Here is a 20,248-nt window from a genome sequence, read left to right on the forward strand (position 1 = left end):
CTCATATACATACACTAAGAATAAATCTTAATAAATTTTAAATGTGTGGCTTGGACTTGGTAATTTCCAGGAATAACTGATTTTTTAAAACTTGTCCTCCTTTATCCCATTTACATTGTACGTGAATCAAATGCCTAGGGTTTTTTTGTTTGTTTGTTTGTTTGTTTAGGGTTTTGGTTTTTTTTTTTTGTCTTTTTGAGACAAGGTCTCCCAATAGTCGCAGCTGGCCTGGATTCACTAATGGAGACCAGGCTGGCGTCGAACTCACAGAGATCTGCCTGCCTCTGCCTCCCGAGTGCACACCACGCCCGGCTAAATGCCTAGTTTTAAGGCCATCTCTTCCATACGACATCCTTGACCGCTGAATCTTACTGTTCTCATTGTCAATATTTTAGGTCTTTGGGTGCTTTGTGCGTGTCTTCCATTACACTGCAAGCTGTTGTTGGAGCTGGATCTCTGTCATAATTTCTTTTGAATTACCCAGGGTGTCTTAAAAGTCAATTTGAGCGTGTACCACGTCGGTCTCTGAACTTAGCTTTGTCATTTTGTCAAAGTGTACCTAGTTTCCGGTGTACCTGGATAATCCTATTTGTCTGAGGTGTCTCTGAGCTGTCCGACATTCGTTTTCTGTTACAACAAAGGACTTGTGGGATAACGACGCTAAAGCAGCATGTCAAGGGATTTGACCCACCACCCTGCTTGTTAATGGCTGTGAACATAGACTAAGCCTCTCGAAGCCCATGAGGAACTTTAAAGGCGCTTATTTAAAATGCCACTGCGAAACCTAGTTACCCGTCAGTTACCCGGGCCTCCAGAGCTGCAGATGCTCAAGGATGTTGACAAGGCAGCGAGGATTTACCAGCCAGAGGCCCTGTCGCTACGGTAACGGCAAGCCGCAAGTGCGCTTGCATGGAAACCTTGAGCCCCGGACTAGTGAAGGGATTAGCGACGAAGGCGAGTCGCGGCAGCGGCCTGACTTACGGCCGCGGCGTGATTTACGGCCGCCCGTCCCGGCGCGTTGCTGAGCTTGAAAGTGTGGGCGCGAGTACCCGTAGGAGCGCTCTGGCTTGTGTGCCTGGCGGGATGACCCAGTCGGTGGTAGTGCAGGGTGAGCTGCCCGGGGCCTGTGGGGACCAGATCGCTGAAGAGCCCAGCCGTCTGCTTTCCTCCCTAATGTCGGTTCTCTCTCTTCCTCACCCCTGGCCGCAGTCGGCCAGTGTGGAAACCAGATCGGCTGCTGCTTCTGGGACCTTGCGCTGAGGGAGCACGCCGCGGTCAACCAGGTACCCGCCCCGCCGGAGTCCCCCGCCTGCCACCGGTCGACCATCCGAGAAGGAAGTGTTTACTTGAGGTTTGGGGGAGGGGCGTTAGTTGGGCGTTTTTGAGACCAGGTCTCGCAGAGATATTTCTGCCTCTGCTTCCCCCACAGAGCGGGAATTGCCGCCTAGACTTACTGAAGTTTTTTTATGCGTACCCTAAGTGAAGAGCAAAGCTGCTTCCTTTTTAAACAGGTTGTTGTAAAGACTGAAAGAACACCGATTTCCTTTATTAACGTTGAGGCAAAAACAGGGTGTATACGTGAAAGCACTTTATACGATAGATAACACATCAGTCTCCTTTTCAAACGACCCATGGATTGGCATTTACCCTTTTAAAAAGCATTGGGACAAACCAACCTAACTTTCCTTTTCTTAGAGCCACATATTAAACCTTTCAATATTGTGGAATTATTAAAATTGGAAGGGCTTTAGAGAAAATAACCTTAAATGCTATAGTTTGCTTTGTTTCTAGAAAGGAATTTATGATGATGCAATAAGCAGCTTCTTCAGGAATGTGGATACCAGGTAAGATGGGATTAGTCACAAGGTATAATAGTCCTTTCTTTTCATGTCAACAGATGGGAAGGAATTCCCTAAAGGACTATAAAAACAGTCAGCAGCTATGATGGTGTCTGCTTTGTGTACTTTTCTCTTTTTTTTTTAACTTTTGAAAAAACTGTTGAGAATTTCATACGTGCATATAAGGTGTTTTGATCAAATCTACACCCACTCCCTCCCTTCCAACACCTCCCATATCTCCCCATCACTTTTTCTGACAACTTTGTTTTCTTTTTCTTTCTTTCTTTCTCTTTTTTTGGGGGGGCGTTTTGCTACTCTAATGTTCCCTCCCCCCCATCTGAAGAGGTAATCCTAAAATCTCTTAGGGATTAGATAAGAGTTCCCAAATACTTTTGACATTTTTGGCCTTTGGAAAACAGAGTATGTTGCTAAGATGCCCAAGGACATTTTGACTTTTAGCCAAGAAACTGGCTACTTTTCTTTGGGTTCTTTTTTACCTGAAGTGCCTAGCCAATTCCTACCTCCTATTCTTATCTCACCATCCTCTGAAGAGGGTACCCAAATTGCCAATAAGGAATCAGACACAGACTTCTCTGGCTTCTTCCATGCTGAACAGGGACACAGGGTGAGGCAATTGGGATACCCCTTCAGTGGGTCTATCTAAAAGACTCCCAAATTGCATAACTCTTATCTGTAGGGAGAAAAGAAAGTCCTTGACTGGTGAATAGGGCATGTGAAGGAGAAGTAAAGGCAAGAGTAGTTAGCATTACAAGTTCTAGACAGAGAACCAGGAAAAAAAGTCAGAACAGGGCAAATTTCAGATGTTCATATCAGAGTCCATTGGGATTTCTTTGACGAGAGCTTCCAAAAGCACCCCTCTATTGGGTTCCTCCTCATTTTTCTTTTGTTGCACAAGGCTGAACTCGAGAGTGATGGATTCAGGTTTTGTTTTCAGGCATTTTGATAGCTGTTGGAGGGGTTAGAATCAGTGTCAGTTCCCTCTCAAAGGCTTCTAAATAGGAGGAGAAAACAAATTTAGCCATCATTTTAGAATAATAGTGAGTTACCTCCCTTAGCTACAGGTGGGCACCATAGTATTGCAGACCAAGATTTGAAGTCTTACATCTGAGCAGCACTTTCTGCTTAGAAACAAAGTCATCAGTGAGAAATAATTGTCTAACACTTTATATGGACTTAAGCCTAATGTCTGGGAAGCATAATCCCTTGAACTCTTAAAAAAATACACTCATCACTTTAATCTTTGGTTATACTTTCCTTTTGGGTATTGAAGACCATACAGTTGGCCCAAATAAACCAATTTATTTTTACTCTTCAGGTCACTGGAGGATCTGTTCCTCAGGGGTCACATGAGCTTGGGAGGAGCCCCTGGCTCCTTTCTCTTATCAGTTCCATCTATGTGAAGATAAGTCAAAGGTCCTGCCCGACCATGCCTAGCTTCACTTAGAAGCATGGAGGAAATGTTTTCTCTGAGTTGACCCTCTTTGTAGACTGGACACTGGTTCAAGTCCATCTGATGGGTTCTCCCTGACCTCCCTGAACAGGAGGACAGGTGACTCACCACAGTTACAGGACATTTTGAGAGATGCTCCATAGTCCCCTGGAACTGTTCGACCTTGGAGGGCAAGGAACAAAAACCGTCCTTTAAGTCCCTCTGACCAAATTAGTATAGGCTTCAAAGTATGGCTGTTAAACATCCAAGAAGTTTAGTTCCACCAGTCTGGTACTTTTAATTGCCATGTGCTATGTAGATAAAGCTTGGGCAAAAACCAAACATTCTCAGATAAACATTGATTAGACATGCTTTATGTGCTCTTCTGATTGAAAGCTTACTAATGGCTAATTTTTGAAAAAAAAATTACATTGCCAATTATGTTTGTCATCAAGAGTATTTGCTCTTAGGGGTTGGAGGGATGGCTCAGCAGTTAAGACCACTGGCTGCTCTTGTAGAGGACCGGGGTACAGTTCCTAGCACCTACGTGGTGACTAGCAACTGTGCATAAGTCCAGTTCCAGTAGAGATCTGACACTCTGTTTTGGCTTCTGTAGGCACAGCATGCACATGGTGCACTTACACAGGCAGGCAAAGCACACAGAAAATACAGTACACATAAAAATAAAATTTTTAAATATACTAAAAAGAAGAGCCACTGTCCAAACTGCTTACAACAAAGATTACTGTTTAGTATGGAATGTATATATTATAAATCTTATTTTATCTGAAAGAGCAATTTAACTTTCATAACCTTTATATATATCCATAAACTTTTAATGTTAAATCATCAAGTTTATTCATTTTCAAAGTATTTCATAAAACCAACTATAGTGGGCTTGTGCTGACCTTTATAATTGATATTGGACTTTATTCTAATTCAGTAGAAATTTAGTTTGAATTTCCTTGACTAGGTGTTGGAGCTCTTCTAGGGAAATCTGAGTAATCTTCACTTTGTTGTTGAATCCTGGAGCCTCAAGCTTAGGCTTTCAAACTTGGAAAATGTATTATCTGTCCTTTGTCAGTGAGTCCACTGCTCTCCCATACAATCAGATTTGACAAATTCAAAGAAATGGGAGGTTAAAAGTGGAAAGCTAATGTAAGTAATGGCTAGTTACAGACTCAGGCCACATACTCATTTTACTTCATAAGCACATTCTCTTGGAGGAAGACTACCAAAGCTATGTAACAGTCATATAGTTGCATAGAGACCGTGGTATCAGACTAAGGAAAGTTAGGATATTACCATAATGGTGAGTGTTATCTTTACTGTAGGGAGATAGCTGTCATTTAGGCCATTTCCCTTACTTGGGGAACTGGTCCAATAGGAAACTTAACTTTGTCTTTGTAATATTTCCTGGAAGTGTTTCCCTGGCTAAGTTCGTGCCTCTACCCTTTCCTTTCTTGATAGCCACCTCTTTTGTTACTACATAGATGACTGGAACTAGAGGACAAGAGGAATTGAGAAGGGGGTGGGGAACAAAAGATCACATGACCTGAAAGTGGAGTGGAGCCTAACAGAGATAGAAGGGTAAAAGGGAAGGATGGGAAAGATGTGGGGGATAGAAATAGATTTGTTTGAGAAACACCTTAATGAAATCCATTTCCTTGTAAGCTAATGTATTACATAGTTGAGACACTGGTAGCTTTTCTTTCTTAATAAGATTATGTTGTATAATTTTCATCTACTCTGTTTGCCATATACTTTTAACCTGAGAACATATATTCCCAATACCAGGTTTAGAAAGGAAGAAGGGGTGTCACATCTTGCTCATCTCTGTTTTCTATCAGTACCTCTCTGTTCCACAAACTAGTACCAAAAACTCCTTTTCAATATGAGACTATATCTTTGTGTACACTTTTATCAAATTAGACCATTTGGCTGGGCATGGTGGAGTACACTTTTAATCCTAGCCCTCAGGAGGCAGAGGCAGGTGTATCTCTGTGAGTTTGAGGCCAGCTTGATCTACATAGTTCCAGACCAACTAGGGCTACAGGGAGACCCTGTCTCAGTTAACAAAACAAATTTTAAGCATTTAATAGCATGCTAGAAATTCATTTACAGCAGGGGGTTGCAGACTTTTTCCATGAAAAGCCAGGTAGTAAGTCCCATTAGTTCTATGGTGCAGATTCTCATCTGCCGGGGAGAGTTAAGTACATAAATGAATGGAAATGGCTGTGTTTCAATAAAGTTTTATTAGGAAAACAGCTCTTCAGATTTGGCCTGAGAATTACAGCTCATTGACTACTGGCATGTAATGTCTTTATTTAACTCACCTTCTCTTCATCTAGTCTGTCTTGTGAACTACATTGACCACACACTATGTCTTAGGTTTTAGCTTTTTCATAACTTATTTTCACTGTAAAATTCTAAAAACCATCTCTCTCAGTGGTATGTAACTCTGGTGTCTGTTGATGTGGTTGATGCAGCAGAACACTTAAACAATAAAAGTATCCATTTATCTCACACAGCTGGACATCAGATAGTCTAGTGTACAGAAATGCCTCAGAGACATAGTACCTAGGGCTGACAAGATGGCTCAGCACTCAAGGTGCTTGCCACCAAGCCCAATGGCCTGAATTGATGCCTTGAGTGAGAGCCAACTCCAAAAGTTGTTCTCTGACCTCCACACATGAGCCCATGACATATGCATGCTCCTTGCACACATAGAAATGGAATTCGAAACTTTTTAGAGACGTAGATACTATATATTATACCTCTCTCCTTAATGTGTTGGCTTTCGTCTTCATGTTTATTATTCCATGACTATAAAATAGCAGTCTATTTCGGGAATTACATCCATCATGTTTGAGGCAGGAAAAGGAAGAAATTGGGCCCTATCTGGTTCTCTTTATCAGGAAAGCATCTTGGAATACCACACTTTATCTAAATGGCTAAAACTGGATCACATGGTTAGTCTAAACTACAAAGAACACAAGTGACCTAAGCTCCTCACCTTTTTAGCCTAATGATAATAAATGAGAAGGAGGTTGGAAAGGACCTTTGTGTCTGCCTCATCTGGCCTATGCCCATCCAGCCCTACTGTGTGAAGGAAGCTAATGCTACTAGCCCTGGAAGAGCATGTATAAATTTCTCAATTTTGTTATCTTTCAGAGTGGTTGGTGATGGTGGCAGTATTTCCAAAGGAAAAATATCTTCCTTAAAAGCACGAGTAAGATTCATATTCTTGGGTTCTTAACATTTTAGTGTTTCTAAAATAGTTTTTTAGAACAATTCATGAGGCACCCATTTATTATTTGGGCATTTTTGCCTTTCTAATTTGCTTCAATTTTGAATGGTTCCTGTTGAGTTCTTTGGCAACTTCTCATATATGGGGGAAAAGTACAAAAATCTAGGAGGAGCATGTAATCCTAATGGCAAATTGTCCCTGCTTACATTTGCTGTGTCCTTTTTTGGTTTATCTATAGCTAATAATATGTCTTATATTCTTATTTTCAAAGCAGTGTAGGTATGTGCCATGTCAGTAGTCTTGGTTAATGAACTAGACTGTGCTTTACTTGGGAGAAGAGACCTTGTCTTCTTTGACATCTGTCCCATGCCTTGGCTTTGCACATAATACTAAGTTTATTCATTTGAACTGGCCATTTTTATAGCTGTTCCATTTTTATTCCTACTGAGCAAAAGCATTTTCTGGCCAAGATTATCTTCCAGACTACTAAAATCCTGTTGGAAATTCAGTTGAAGGGATTACTAAATTCTTATTTCTCCCTAGTTGCCTCTTTTAGCCTTAAATTATGAAAAAGAACAGTGCAAACTATAGCTCATGAGTCCCTGTTTTACAGAATAAATAAGGAAAATATGCCAAATTTAATTTCTCTTTTCAGGCTGTTTTGATTGACATGGAAGAAGGGGTAGTGAATGAAATTCTCCAAGGACCCCTGAGAGATGTATTTGATAGCAAACAGCTCATCACTGATATTTCTGGCTCGGGAAATAACTGGTGAGAGTATACTGAATATAAACATGGGTGTCATCTGGGAAGCACTCAGTATTCTTTCCTTTCTCCTAACTGTTCCTGTTGTAATGAGAGCACAGTGTAGTTTGCCATACATGCCTATCAACCTTCCTGCTTCATCTTAATAATAATTTGTAATTAACAAATTAAGATGTTTACAATGCTTGAAAGCTACCTGTATTTACTTTTGCTCCCAGTTCCTTCTAATTTTTTGACAGAAAAATGAATCATGGAAAATTAATAATGCTAAATTATTTGTAGATCAATTCTTAAATAGAACTGGATAGAATACTTTTTAAAACTATTCACATATATTATTTGATTCTTCATTTTGTCAGAATTACTAGATTGATAGAAAGATGCAAGCCTACCGGTATCCTTTTCAGACTGAGCCAGAGGCTCTTTGGGCCCTTTAAAAAATAATAGTCTCTTTAATGGGGGAAAAAATGCAGACCAGTAGTTATTTAAGAATTCCCCTTGAGGACTGGAGAGATGACTCAGCAGTTAAGAGCACTGGCTGCCCTTGCTGAAGACTTGGATTCAGTTCCCAACACCCACATGGTGGCTAACAACCCTCCTTAACTCCAGCTCCAGAGGATCTGATGCCCTTTTCTGTCCTCTGTTGGCATTACATGACACAGGGGCACTTACATGCAAGCAATATACTCATATACATAATATAAAAGTAATAAAACACTTTTTTAAAGAAAAGAATTCCTCTTGAGACTGTTTTGCTGTTGCTTTAAAATTAAATAACTCCTCATTTGCAAATCTCATTTTGTTTTTAATTTTAAGTATTTGCTACCAATCATTCAGGTTATGTATGGAGTGATACATAGTTCTGTTAAAGCATGAATTTGAATCTTATGTGCCAGGAGAGTAGAGACAACTAGTCACTTAAAAATTGAGCATGAATTTGAATCTCATGTGCCAGGAGAGTAGAGACAACCAGTCACTTAAAAATTGAGCCTTCCTGACTCCCCACCTGATTTTTCTCTAGTTGTCTTATAAAACTAGTTATATGATGTTTGAATTTTAGTAAACTACATATAATGGGAAAATCATTTTTTTTATAATGTGTCATAGTGATACTTCCAGATTTAATCAGCAAAAGCAGCAGTCTTCTGACTATCAGTTTTCAACAGTTTGCCATTTTCATATGATAATCATGTTAACCAGGTAAACTAATTCAGTATTTTTCATTTCTGTATCTGTGTAGTTGGCCTCATTCTGTATTTTAATATGTAAATTTACTATAGTTTAGCGTTTACATGGAAACCAAAAAAACTAATTGAATTCTTACTTTGTTATAATTTATCTTAAGAGAAAAACAGAAGATAAAATTAGAAAACCATAGGTAATATCTATTGATAGCTCATCAGGACATTTGAGAAATATTGGTATGTAATATATGATAAATAGGATTTGTTACATGGAAGAATAGATTTCTTACTATAATTACAATACTTTTTCAATTGTTCCTTAAATGTTTTTTATTTCAAGCAGAAAGATGAATATCAAGAAGTAATACTTGAAGGATTTTTTTTTTTTTCTAACTTGTTTTCTTATTTTCAGGGCCGTGGGTCACAAAATTTTTGGAAATCTTTACCGGGAACAGATTTTAGAGAAACTCAGGAAGTCAGCAGAGCACTGTGATTGCTTGCAGTGTTTCTTTATAATACACTCCATGGGAGGAGGTAACATTCGTTCGTTTGCCTATGAGATTAACATGCAAATGGGAATTCATTCTGCAAACATAAGTTTTGTTTTTAAGCCTGTACTTGATAAACATAAAACTAGCAGTTATGTTCAACATTTTCACCTTGAGATACAACATTGTTATACATAGTTCATGTTCAAGGACCACACAGTCCGTTTACAAATCTCATGCTGTTTCCAGTCTTGTTTAGAACATTCATAGCCAGGTTGGGATACATGGGTCCATGAAATTCAGGTTGGACATACCTGATAAGAGTCTATGTATGCTTCAGTGTTTATACATTTCTGCTTTTTAATCTTAAAACTTTGTGAAATTGGGGCTGGGGAGATAATAGATCATTGGGTAAAGTGCTTGCTTTGCAAGCATGAAGACCTGAGTTTGATCCCCTGAACCCACATAAAAAAACTGGGTGTGGCCCCATATGCTTGTAATTCCAAAATGAAGGAGCTAGAGACACCAGAGCCCTGTCCTCACTGGCCAGCCTCCCCTGCTTGGCTGGCTCCAGGCCAGTAAGAGTCACTGTCTCAAGCAAAAATGTGGAGGGCACCTGGAGAATGAAAGCTGAAGTTGTTCCCTGGTCTCCATATGCACACACATGCACATGCACACAGGAACACAGACACAGAAGCAATTGTGAAATTGTTACAATTACCAATTTTCTTTTTTAAGATTTTGAATGTTCCACCTTTACAGTTACAATATTTTCAGCCACATTCCAGTATAAGTGAGCGTTTGAGAAATGCTGACTCTTAAAGTGTGCTACTTTGTTCCTTTATTCAACTAGAGCTGAACTGTTCTGGCATTGTGTATGCTTGCCATTGTAAAAACATTAATACACTTTATTAACCGCCTTCTAACCTTTCACATCTCCAATAAGAATAAAAAGAATAAAAGAAATTATTTTAGTCAGTTCCTTGAAATCGCCCATAATGTTAATTGACTTGAACTAGAAACATATGGTCTTCATTGCTTTGTTTTCCCAGATAAGTCTGTAACTTCAAGTGTTTTCTTCTCCTGTTTACAAAATAGAAACAAGGTGATTTGTTAATTTTAAAACAATAATATTAACAGGGTTTAAAAGAAAATTTAACTATACTTTCTAAAAACTGAGATTAAGATGTTCTGGGGCTCAGTGCATATAGTGCTTGCCACCAAGCCTGGCAACCTGTGTTTAATCCCCAGGGCCCACATGGTAGAAAGAAAGAATCAATTCCTGCAATTTGTCCTCTGACCTCCGCACACATGCCACAGTGTGCACATGAAATAATTCACATTATTTTTTAATATTTTTATTTTCTATTTACCTATATGTGGTGTCTGTGAGTGTGTGCCATGTGTCTGGATGCCCATGGAGGACAGAAGGAGACATCAGATCCCCTGGATTTAGAGTTACAGGGGATTGTAAGCCCAACATGGGTGCTGGGAACCAAGCTTAGGGCCTCTGGAAGAGTGGCTAAGCACCCTTAACTGCTAAGCCATCTCTCCAGCATGAGAATTTTTAATTTTGGGTGATGTTACTAATGTATGCACCCTTCTGTAATATGGCAACAATTCATATTGGCAAGAGCATATAAGTTTCTTCATATATTATTGTTAAACATTACCCCCAACCCCCAGAAAATCTCTCATTTTCACCTGGTATTTTTAGTATTGTGATCTTGTAATATTTATCTTCATCATTTAGACTGGTGCAATAGCCAGCCTTTTGACATTGTAACATGATGTTGTCATCTACAAAGTTCACAGTCACGAACCAAGCAGTTGAGTTACAAAAAGAAATCACGAAAAAGTCTCATAATGTCTTAAGTGAGTTTCTGGTTTTATGTTGGGCTGCATTCATAGCTACCCTTGACCTCATGCAGCCATTGACCCACATGTTGGATATACCTGTGTTCGTTGGCTTTAAATTTTAACCACAATCAGTAATGTGTATATAAATTTTGTAGACCAGCACAGCATGCATACACACTGTAAAAGAAGACTCAGAAAACTATCCGTACTGCATTTGACACATTGCTCTTCTACTGTTTCACTTTTAAAAATTATCAGTCTGAACTGTTTCATAGGGGACTTACAGGATTATAGCTTTCTCCTTTAAGTTCTTAAAATTTTCTGAATTTATATAAATGTAACTTTATCAGAAAATTATCTTTAATGAAATTTCTAGAGTTTCTACTTTAAAATAAGTAATGATAGCATGTTTAAAAATTCAGGGTGGACATGCTTAATTATAAACAATTTTTAATATTTTATTTATATTTTTTATGTGTGTTTCCTGCGTGTGTCTAAGTGCACCCATGTCATACAGTGCCCACAGAGGTCAGAAGAGGGCTTTGGTTTCCCTGGAACTGGAGGTACAGCTGGTTGTTAGTCACCATGTGGGTGCTGGGAACTGAACCCCGGTCCTCTGCGAGAGCAGCCAATGTTCTTAACCCCTGAGCCATCTCTCCAGCCCCTTAATTGTAAACAATTTTATTCAGTGTTTTAAGTTGCTTGTTTTCTGTATCATTGAGACTATATCTCCACACAAAAGCTGTCTACACATAATAGCCTTTTTTTTAAGTTACTTAATATCAAGTATGCTGTTTTAGTTGAAATTTTCATATCCAAATAATTTTTGTTGTTGTTATCTAATGTCTTCAAAATAAAAAAGAATGAAATAGAGAAAACCATTCCAGACTCATGGTCAAAGCCTGGGATGAAATTCAGGACTTGAATCCTGGCTGCCTTCATTGTCCTCTTAATCTGAAATTAGGTTAATGTGGGAATGTGGGATCACAGGAATGAGTTGAAAATTAGGAGATCCTTTGAATTGGTCAAAGCCTGGGATGAAATTCAGGACTTGAATCCTGGCTGCCTTCATTGTCCTCTTAATCTGAAATTAGGTTAATGTGGGAATGTGGGATCACAGGAATGAGTTGAAAATTAGGAGATCCTTTGAATTACACCTTTTTTTTTTTTTTTTTGGTCTTTTTGAAATAGGATCTCCCTGTAGCCTCAGCTGGGCTGGAACTATCTATGTAGACCAAGACCAGGCTGGACTTGAACTCACAGAAATCTACCTGCCTCTGCCTCCTGAGTGCTGGGGTTAAAGGTGTGCACCACCATGCCCAGCTTCTCTGAATTATACTTTAAATCATTATGCTATTTTCTTTTTAAATTTTAATTCTCAGGAACAGGGTCTGGACTTGGCACATTTCTTTTAAAGGTGCTTGAAGATGAATTTCCAGAAGTATACAGATTTGTGACATCAATTTATCCTTCCAGCGAGGATGATGTCATAACCTCCCCTTACAACAGCATGTTGGCAATGAAGGAACTTAATGAACATGCAGACTGTGTGCTGCCCATCGACAACCAAGTGAGAAATGACACTGAAACTTATGGGGAGATTTTTGCATATGTTTAGTTCTGTTATATGCTTATGTGTTTATTCAATATTCTCTTCACTTTTTAATCTCCATCCAAGGAAAAAACAAAAGGCTTTAATTGGGCTTTTTTCTCTTTCTTTCTGAGTAAAATATCATGTAAGTCACTTTTATTAATAGTTTTCCAATATTTTTTTTTCTCAAAAGTCTTTATTTGACATCATTAGCAAAATTGACTCCGTGGTAAATTCTGGAAAGTTGGGTACAACTGTGAAGCCAAAGAGTGTAATTACTTCAGGTGCTGGGGCTATTAAAAAGCAGCACAAGAAGCCCTTTGATGCAATGAACAACATTGTGGCCAATCTGCTCCTCAACCTGACGAGGTAACTCCCAGGTCACTGAAAACTTCACTGTACCTGTGATGGTTTCAATTTTTGTAGTAGTGTCTGTGCTCATTCATTGGTTTTTACAGTGCTGAGTACTGCACCTAGCACTACACGGAGCCATAGACCCAACCCAGTAGCATTTTCCACTTACTCTAAGTTGTCAGAGCTACTTTTATTTCTGTCTTCTGTTAATACGTTCTTCTGTTGGGTGATAGACTAGAACTTTAATTCTTGTGACTCCAAGGCAGCATCCAAGTGCACTCAAAGAAGTGTCAGTGAGTGGTCACTGATCAGCAGCTTCGTGGTGGGTATCCTTGAGATACTCTTAGACAAAATTAACTTTTGTTCATTCATGTGAAGTCTCTTTAGTCTTTTAAGCTAGTTAATCCACACATCTTTGTTAGCTGAGTCAAAAGATTTTGTGACTTCGATCTCAAATTTCTTGGCCATTATTCTAGATTATGAATGTATTGAGCAGACCCTTAATAAATTTAGTAAAACTTCCACAGTAAATAATTGACCTATATGTGTTTAGCTCAATATAAAGTCTCTTTCAATAAGATAGTTTTACAGGTGTGATGATAGGTATAATGATGTCAGTTATGCTTCAGGTAATCTAGAAGTAAGAATGGCTAGACATTATATGTTGTGTTTTAATTAGCCGTTTACATAATTGTTCATGATACTAAAATTCAGTAATACAGAAAAAACCATTCTGCCCTGATCAGTGTAACAAAGTATTTGAGAAAATACCTGCTGAACAGATTCCAAGTTACAGTTTTTACATGAAAATTTTTCTCATTTTTCTAACGTTGATCTTTTAGCTCTGCAAGATTTGAGGGTTCCCTTAATATGGACCTTAATGAAATCAGCATGAATTTAGTCCCTTTTCCTCAACTTCATTATCTTGTGTCAAGCCTAACACCTCTGTATACACTGGCAGATGTTAACATTCCTCCTAGAAGGTAAGTTATAACTGAATTCCAGCTTCTTGAGAACTTGAAGTACTATTTTAAGTGAAAAAGGATTGCATTAACTCGGGTTATTTACATCATTTTATTGGTGAGAAGTATATAAAATACAGTTGATGACCGCCATTTCTCATTAGGTGAATATTTAGAAGTAAATTGCTTTAAAATAGTATTAAACTGAAATTAAATCTAGTAACTAAGCTTTTGAAAATTACTAGACTCTTGACTTAAGTCTGAATCCTAATTTCTGTCTCTTGCTGTAGGACCTTGGGCAGGTATTTTAAGCTTTTCATCTTACTGTTTCTCATATGTTTGTTGGATAGCGGAAATAATGGTATGTTTTAAAGCTGCTATTGCAGCCTAGCACCACAAAAGGCTTTTGTATGGTAGCCACTGAATATCATTTCCAGAACACCTTGTTTTGTAATTATTGTCATTTCTTAAACATGAGGTTTTATATCAATCTACTTAACAACAACAACAAAAAAAAATGTGGTTTTAAAAGATGCTCTTAGTGGCTGGAGAGATGGCTCAGCAATTAAGAGTACTGACTGTTCTTGCAGAGGACCTGGGTTCAGTTTCAGCATCCACACGTCAGCTAACTACCATCCATAACCCCAGTTCCAAGGGATCCAACATCATCTTCTGGCCTCCACAGGCATTGCATACATGTGGTGCACTTATGTACATGCAGACAAAACACTCATAAAATAAAAATTAACTAATGAGTTAATCCCAGCACTCAGGAGGCAGAGGCAGGTGGATCTCTGTGTGTTCAAGACCAGCCTGATCTACATAATAAGTTTCAGGACAGCCATGAGACACACATACACAAAAGATGCTCTTAGGCTGGGCAGGGTAGTCCATACTTATAGAACCAGCACTTGGATAGAAGGATGTTCATGAATTCCAGACCAACCTGGGAAGCCATAATAAGTTTGAGGCCACCCTGGGCTACATAGTTAGAGTGTGCCTAATAAAAACCAAAAGAAGATACTTTTAGCATAATAATGGTGAGCTTAAAGCTTGCACTAAACTCACTGTTGAAAGGAAAAAGATGGTCCTGCCAAACTCTTAAAACGAGACTATATAAAAGAGAAAGGGAAAATTTTAGATTCTTTTTTTATTACATTTGTATGTATTATTTTGTGTGTATGTGTGTAAGTATGTGGGTACATTTCATGGTATGTGTGGGGGCAGAGGACAACTTGTAAAAGTCAGTTTTCTCTGTCCTGTGGGTCCTGGGAATCGAACTCAAGTTGTCAGGCTTGGCAGCAAGCACTTTTAACCCACTGAGTCATCTTGGCAGCCCAAAGATTTTTTTTTATTTTAAGACTTATTTTTAATTAGATATATATGTATGTGTTTGTGTGTGGATATGTGCACAAGAGTGCAGTTACCCAAGGTGGCCAGAGGTCTCTGATCTTGAGCTGGAGATATAGGTAGTTGTGAGCTGCCCAGTGTAGGTGCTGGGAATTAAACTCAGGTCCTTTACAAGAGCAGTATGCATTCTTAAGCAAAGCACTGAGCCATCTCTTCAACCCTCAAAGAGTCTTTTTTATAGTAAAAATTTTGGCAAGGTAACAATTCTGTGCTTCAGGAATATCACAGGTGATAGTGACTTTAGAGAAGACATACAGTGCATGGATTGTTATGATCACTGAACACTCACCAGTATTAGCCAACATGCCATGTTTAAGGAGGAACATTTTAATGTGGACACGCAGGTATAAACTGGCAGTAAACTATTTACTGTCTAGCAGTGGAATTCAGACCTTTTTATTTTTCAGGCTGATGCTTTTAAAAGTAAAGACATAATTTCTAAGTTCAGCATTGAAAAAAGAACATGCTTGACTCGGTCCTCCAACTTGAATTTTTCAAAGTCAATGAAATGTTTATACTCCTGTTTGGTTTATTTTGATAAAAATAATACTTGTATCAGCAATTTTTTTACTTTTTTTAATATTTATTATTTTTATTTTATGTGTATGAGTGTATTGCCTGCATGTATGTGAGTGCACCCGTGTCGTGCAATGCCGTGGAAGTCAGAAGAGGGCTTCGGATTCCCGGAACTGGAGTTAAGGATGGTTTTCATAGCTGCCCTGTGGGTGCTCTTAACGGCTGAGCCATCTCTCCAGCCCTCTTAATATTTATTTTTATTTTATGTGTATGAGTCCAGAAATGTGTGCAAGTGCACTTGTGTTAGTAAAATTCCATTAAGTGTTATACTTAAATAATTTGACAGATACTCTTTTATTTAAGAGTTTAGTGGGTTTCGTTTGGTTTTCTGTATCTACTCTACTGTAGATAATCCAAAGGCTGTAACATCAATGTATCTTTCCATTGTATAATTACATTTAGAAGAAAGAAATAAATTGTATAAATGGTGACTCTTTCCGTAGATTGGACCAGATGTTTTCAGATGCCTTTAGTAAAGATCACCAACTAATTCAAGCAGACCCCAGACATAGTCTCTACCTTGCCTGTGCTCTCATGGTTAGAGGAAATGTACAGATTTCAGATCTTCGCAGAAATATTGAAAGGTTTGGTTTTTATTTCTCAAGGTAAACTACATGTACAGTTTGGGACACTGTCATATATAATAGTTAAGTCAGCACGCCTTTCTTCAGCTTACGGTAAAATATGACCCTGGATGAGTAATTTAGCAACTTTGTGCCTTCTTTTCTGTAAATATGCAATAGAAATAATAATAGAACTGACTTGTTATTCATGAACACTAAATGATGTATAAGATATTTTCATTACATTGTCTGCTGATGCTAATAATAAAAAATAGCATAGATTGTAAACTATGCAATTTGAAGGATGCTCCTACTAATGTCCTTGTTTAACTTATGGGCTGGGTTGCATAATATGACATTTTTAGTACCTTAGTTCTCACCTGTTGGTTTTATTTCTCAGACTAAAACCTACCCTGCAATTTGTCTCCTGGAATCAAGAAGGCTGGAAGACTAGCCTGTGTTCAGTACCTCCTGTGGGCCACTCTCATTCATTATTAGCTTTAGCAAACAACACGTGTGTGAAACCTACCTTCATGGAACTGAGAGAAAGGTTCATGAGGCTCTACAAAAAAAAGGTAATTACACACCGTTCTAATTATGATTATTTTGGCTATGATGTATTACACCATTAGAAGTCAGGGCTGAAGTTGTTCAGTCTATTCATTGTACCAGTTATAACCACAGAGGAGCAGTTACTTACATGCTGTTTCCACTCAAAGAAATTTCCTGAATTCATAGGATTTAGACAAAATACTCTTTTTTTTTAAGAAAGATATGTCTTCTTTGACAGTTTCATACATGTATATATTTTGATCATATTTACCCCCCATTACCTTTCTCACCCTCCCCCCACTCCCTTTGTACCCCTTCTTCCTAAGAAGCTCCCTTCCTACTTTCCTGTCTTTTTAATGACCCACTGAGGTTAGTGTTGTGTGAGCATGGGTGTAAAGTTATTTATGAAGCATGGACCACTTACCAGTGACTACACCACTGAAGAAAAATGACACTCTCTTCCCCAATGACATTAATTGTCAATAGATCTTTGGCTAGGAGTGGGGCCGCTATGCTGCAGTGTTGACAGGCTTAATCTTACACAGGTCTTATGCAGGCAACCACAGCTACTGTGAGTTTATAAGCTCAGTGGCCATGTCATGTCCAGAACACAGCTTTATTCCTCCACATACTTTCTGCCTGATCTTCTGCAATGTTCCCTGAGCCTTCTGGGGGAGGAGGTGGAATGAGAAATAGGTCCCATTTAGGAATGAATACTCAGTAGTCTCCTATTGTCCACACTTTGACCCATTGTGTGTCTGCATTAACTGCTGTCCACTGTAAGAAAAAGCTTTACTGACCAAAGTTGAGAGCAACACTAATCTACTGATATAAACATAATATTTAGAAGGCAGTTTGACATGCCTTTTTATCAAAACAACAGCAGTAGCTTCCCATTCCAGGGCCTAGGATCTCCCCAGCCGTAGGTTTTTGACCAGTTTACAGTACCAGGTATGTATTCTGTCCTGTGGAGCTGACCTCAAATCCAATCAGAAAGTGGTTGGTTACCCCTCTATCAGTCATGCTATTGTCATACCAGTGGACCTGTCATCAGGCAGAATATTCATTTGACTTAAGTTCTTGCTTCCATTTTAAAGATGAATGCCTTACAATTTTTTAATGTATTCTTACACAGTTTCATTCCTATACATTTGATTATTCCCCCATTATCCTCTTTTTTTTTTTACATTTTATATTGTTGTTTTATGTGTATGAGTTTATTGCCTACATGGCTGTAAGTGCACCTGTGTTGTGCAATGCCCACAGAGGTCAGAAGAGGGCACTGGATCTCCTGGAACTAGAGTTAGGGATGGTTGTTCGCCGCCATGTGGGTGCTGAGAATCATGCCCAGGTCCTCTGCAAGAGCAGCCAGTGCTCTTAACCACTGAGTCATCTCTCTAGACCCCTGTACTGCTAAGCCCCTTCTGTTTCCCATCAGGTCGCTCTCCCTTCATGTCTTGTGTGTGTGCCCCACTGCATTTCATCAAGGCTGCTCATTGTGTGAGCATAGGGGTGCATAATTTTTAGTTTTGCAAGGGCCACTTAGCAGTGACTACACTACTGAGGAATGACTCCCCGTCCCCCAGCAACTAGTAACTGCTTATAGCTCCTCAGGGAAGGGTGAGTGAATGACTTATAATTTTAACTAAGAGTATTTATAAGATAGTTGTCTGTATTGTAGTTCCTAAGGTGCTAAATGTTGCCTATTTTTTACTTACAGGCTCACCTCCATCACTATCTGCATGTTGAAGGAATGGAGGAAAGCTCTTTTGCGGAAGCTGTGTCGTCTCTGTCAGCACTCATACAGGAGTATAATGAGCTTGATGCCACAAAGAGCATGCCTGTGCAGGATGTACCTAGGCTGATTGTGGCTGTGTGAATGAAGAAACCAAAAAATGCAGTTGTACTTTCTTCTGACTCACATGGGGGTTGTCACCTTTCTGTTCCAGTAGTTTTGTGATCCAGAAAGCCCAGTTTGTTTTTCAGAGGATCTGGAAATATTTTTTTTTAAGAATGGTTTCAGGGCTGCAGAGATGGCTCAGTGGTTAAGATCACTGGCTACTCTTGCAGAGGAACCAAGTTCAATTCCCAGCACCCACATGGCAGCTTAACAATTGTCCTAACTCCAGTTTCAGGGGATCTGACACCCTCTTCTGACCTCTGCAGGCATTGCAGGGCACGGGTGTGCTTACACACATACACTCATACACATAAAATAAAAATAATAAATTGTTCTTTAAAATGTTTTCTCTTTTATCACAATAAAGAGAGTTTGTTGGTAAATGTAAAATTAGTGAAGTCCTACTACCTTCACCTCTATCAACTTACCAAAATTTAATATAACAGAGAGCCAGTCACAGTGGTTCACACCCACAATCCCAGCACTTGAGAGGCTGATGCAAGAGAATTGCAAGTTTAGGACGAGTCTGGGCTGCATAGTGAGACCCTGGGTAGAATGGATTAATGAAACAGTCCTTAGCAGTTCGCTTTATTTATAGCTTCATATGACCTTTATACACTGATAAGCATGTCTCAGTAGATCTTTTATACATATATTTTATATTTATACTTTGATTTGATATTCTGTTTAAATGATCCTAAAAAAGTAGGTCCTAGAAGTAGAAGAACACGATATGAATATTTCTGTGTAACGTCCACGAACTTTTTAGGGGTAGTTTTTATTACAACTATTAAGGAAACTTTCATTCTATGAGTAATAACTCATTTTTATTTGAAAGAACCACCATTTAGACATTTAACATGTATATGTACTAAATTATTTTTAAATACTGCTTATCAAACCAGTCAATTTTATAATAAACTATTTTAAAGGAAATTCTTCAATGATTTATTTTTATTTGTACAAGTGTTTTGCTTGCTTATATGTATGCCTAGTATGTGTACTACAGTGCCCGGAGAGGCCAGAAAAGGGAGATGGAGCTGCTATGTGGGTGCTAGGACTCAAACTGGAGTCCTCTGCAAGAGCAGTAGGTACTCTTGACCCCTGACCTGCCTCTGCAGCCCCAAAAGTTCATTTTTAGACAGTGCTGCTTGTCATTGTTCTGAATGTCGCCATTCATGTAAGTGAACAGAGGATTAGGAGGTGTGATACCTTCATCTGAACTCTGCAAAGGGTGGCAACCAGTGAAATCCGTCCAGTTACTAGAATTCTTGTGAATTCTTGTCATAGGTTCATATTTCAGATCAGTTGGTTGATTTACCTTTCAAGGAAATATGTTTTGGGAAAAATTTATTTCAAGCAAAAATAATCTATTGTGTCCTTTTTGAGTGAATATTTTATCTCCTTTGTAAAGTAATGGTGCTGGTCTTGGTTTTTACTTTGGAAGTACAGTTTTTTATAGTATCTGGTATGAAAACTGCTATGTTACAATTGTTAGCAGCACT

The 20,248-nt window shown here is 38.7% G+C and overlaps 1 protein-coding gene across 3 annotated transcripts; it reads left to right on the top strand.

The window, feature by feature from the left end:
• The first annotated feature begins 994 nt into the window (after positions 1-994).
• Positions 995-18,956, top strand: Tube1 (tubulin epsilon 1). 3 transcript variants are annotated; one of them, XM_008852396.2, is made up of 12 exons: positions 995-1,108; positions 1,210-1,283; positions 1,792-1,844; positions 6,463-6,520; positions 7,194-7,309; positions 8,900-9,021; positions 12,218-12,405; positions 12,620-12,795; positions 13,623-13,763; positions 16,172-16,312; positions 16,692-16,866; positions 18,564-18,956. In XM_008852396.2, the coding sequence occupies exons 1-12, from the start codon at positions 1,084-1,086 to the stop codon at positions 18,720-18,722; spliced, it is 1,428 nt and encodes a 475-aa protein (XP_008850618.1). In that variant the 5' UTR covers positions 995-1,083; the 3' UTR covers positions 18,723-18,956. The 3 variants fall into 3 exon arrangements, with proteins under 3 accessions (XP_008850618.1, XP_029411590.1, XP_029411591.1); XM_029555730.1 differs by having other exon boundaries at positions 1,042-1,108; positions 1,776-1,844; XM_029555731.1 differs by lacking the exon at positions 1,792-1,844 and having other exon boundaries at positions 1,048-1,108.
• Positions 18,957-20,248: the final 1,292 nt, after the last annotated feature.

This window comes from Nannospalax galili, unplaced genomic scaffold (genome assembly GCF_000622305.1).
Source record: "Nannospalax galili isolate Female #2095 unplaced genomic scaffold, S.galili_v1.0 scaffold646, whole genome shotgun sequence".
In the NCBI taxonomy this organism is placed as follows: Eukaryota; Metazoa; Chordata; class Mammalia; order Rodentia; family Spalacidae; genus Nannospalax; species Nannospalax galili.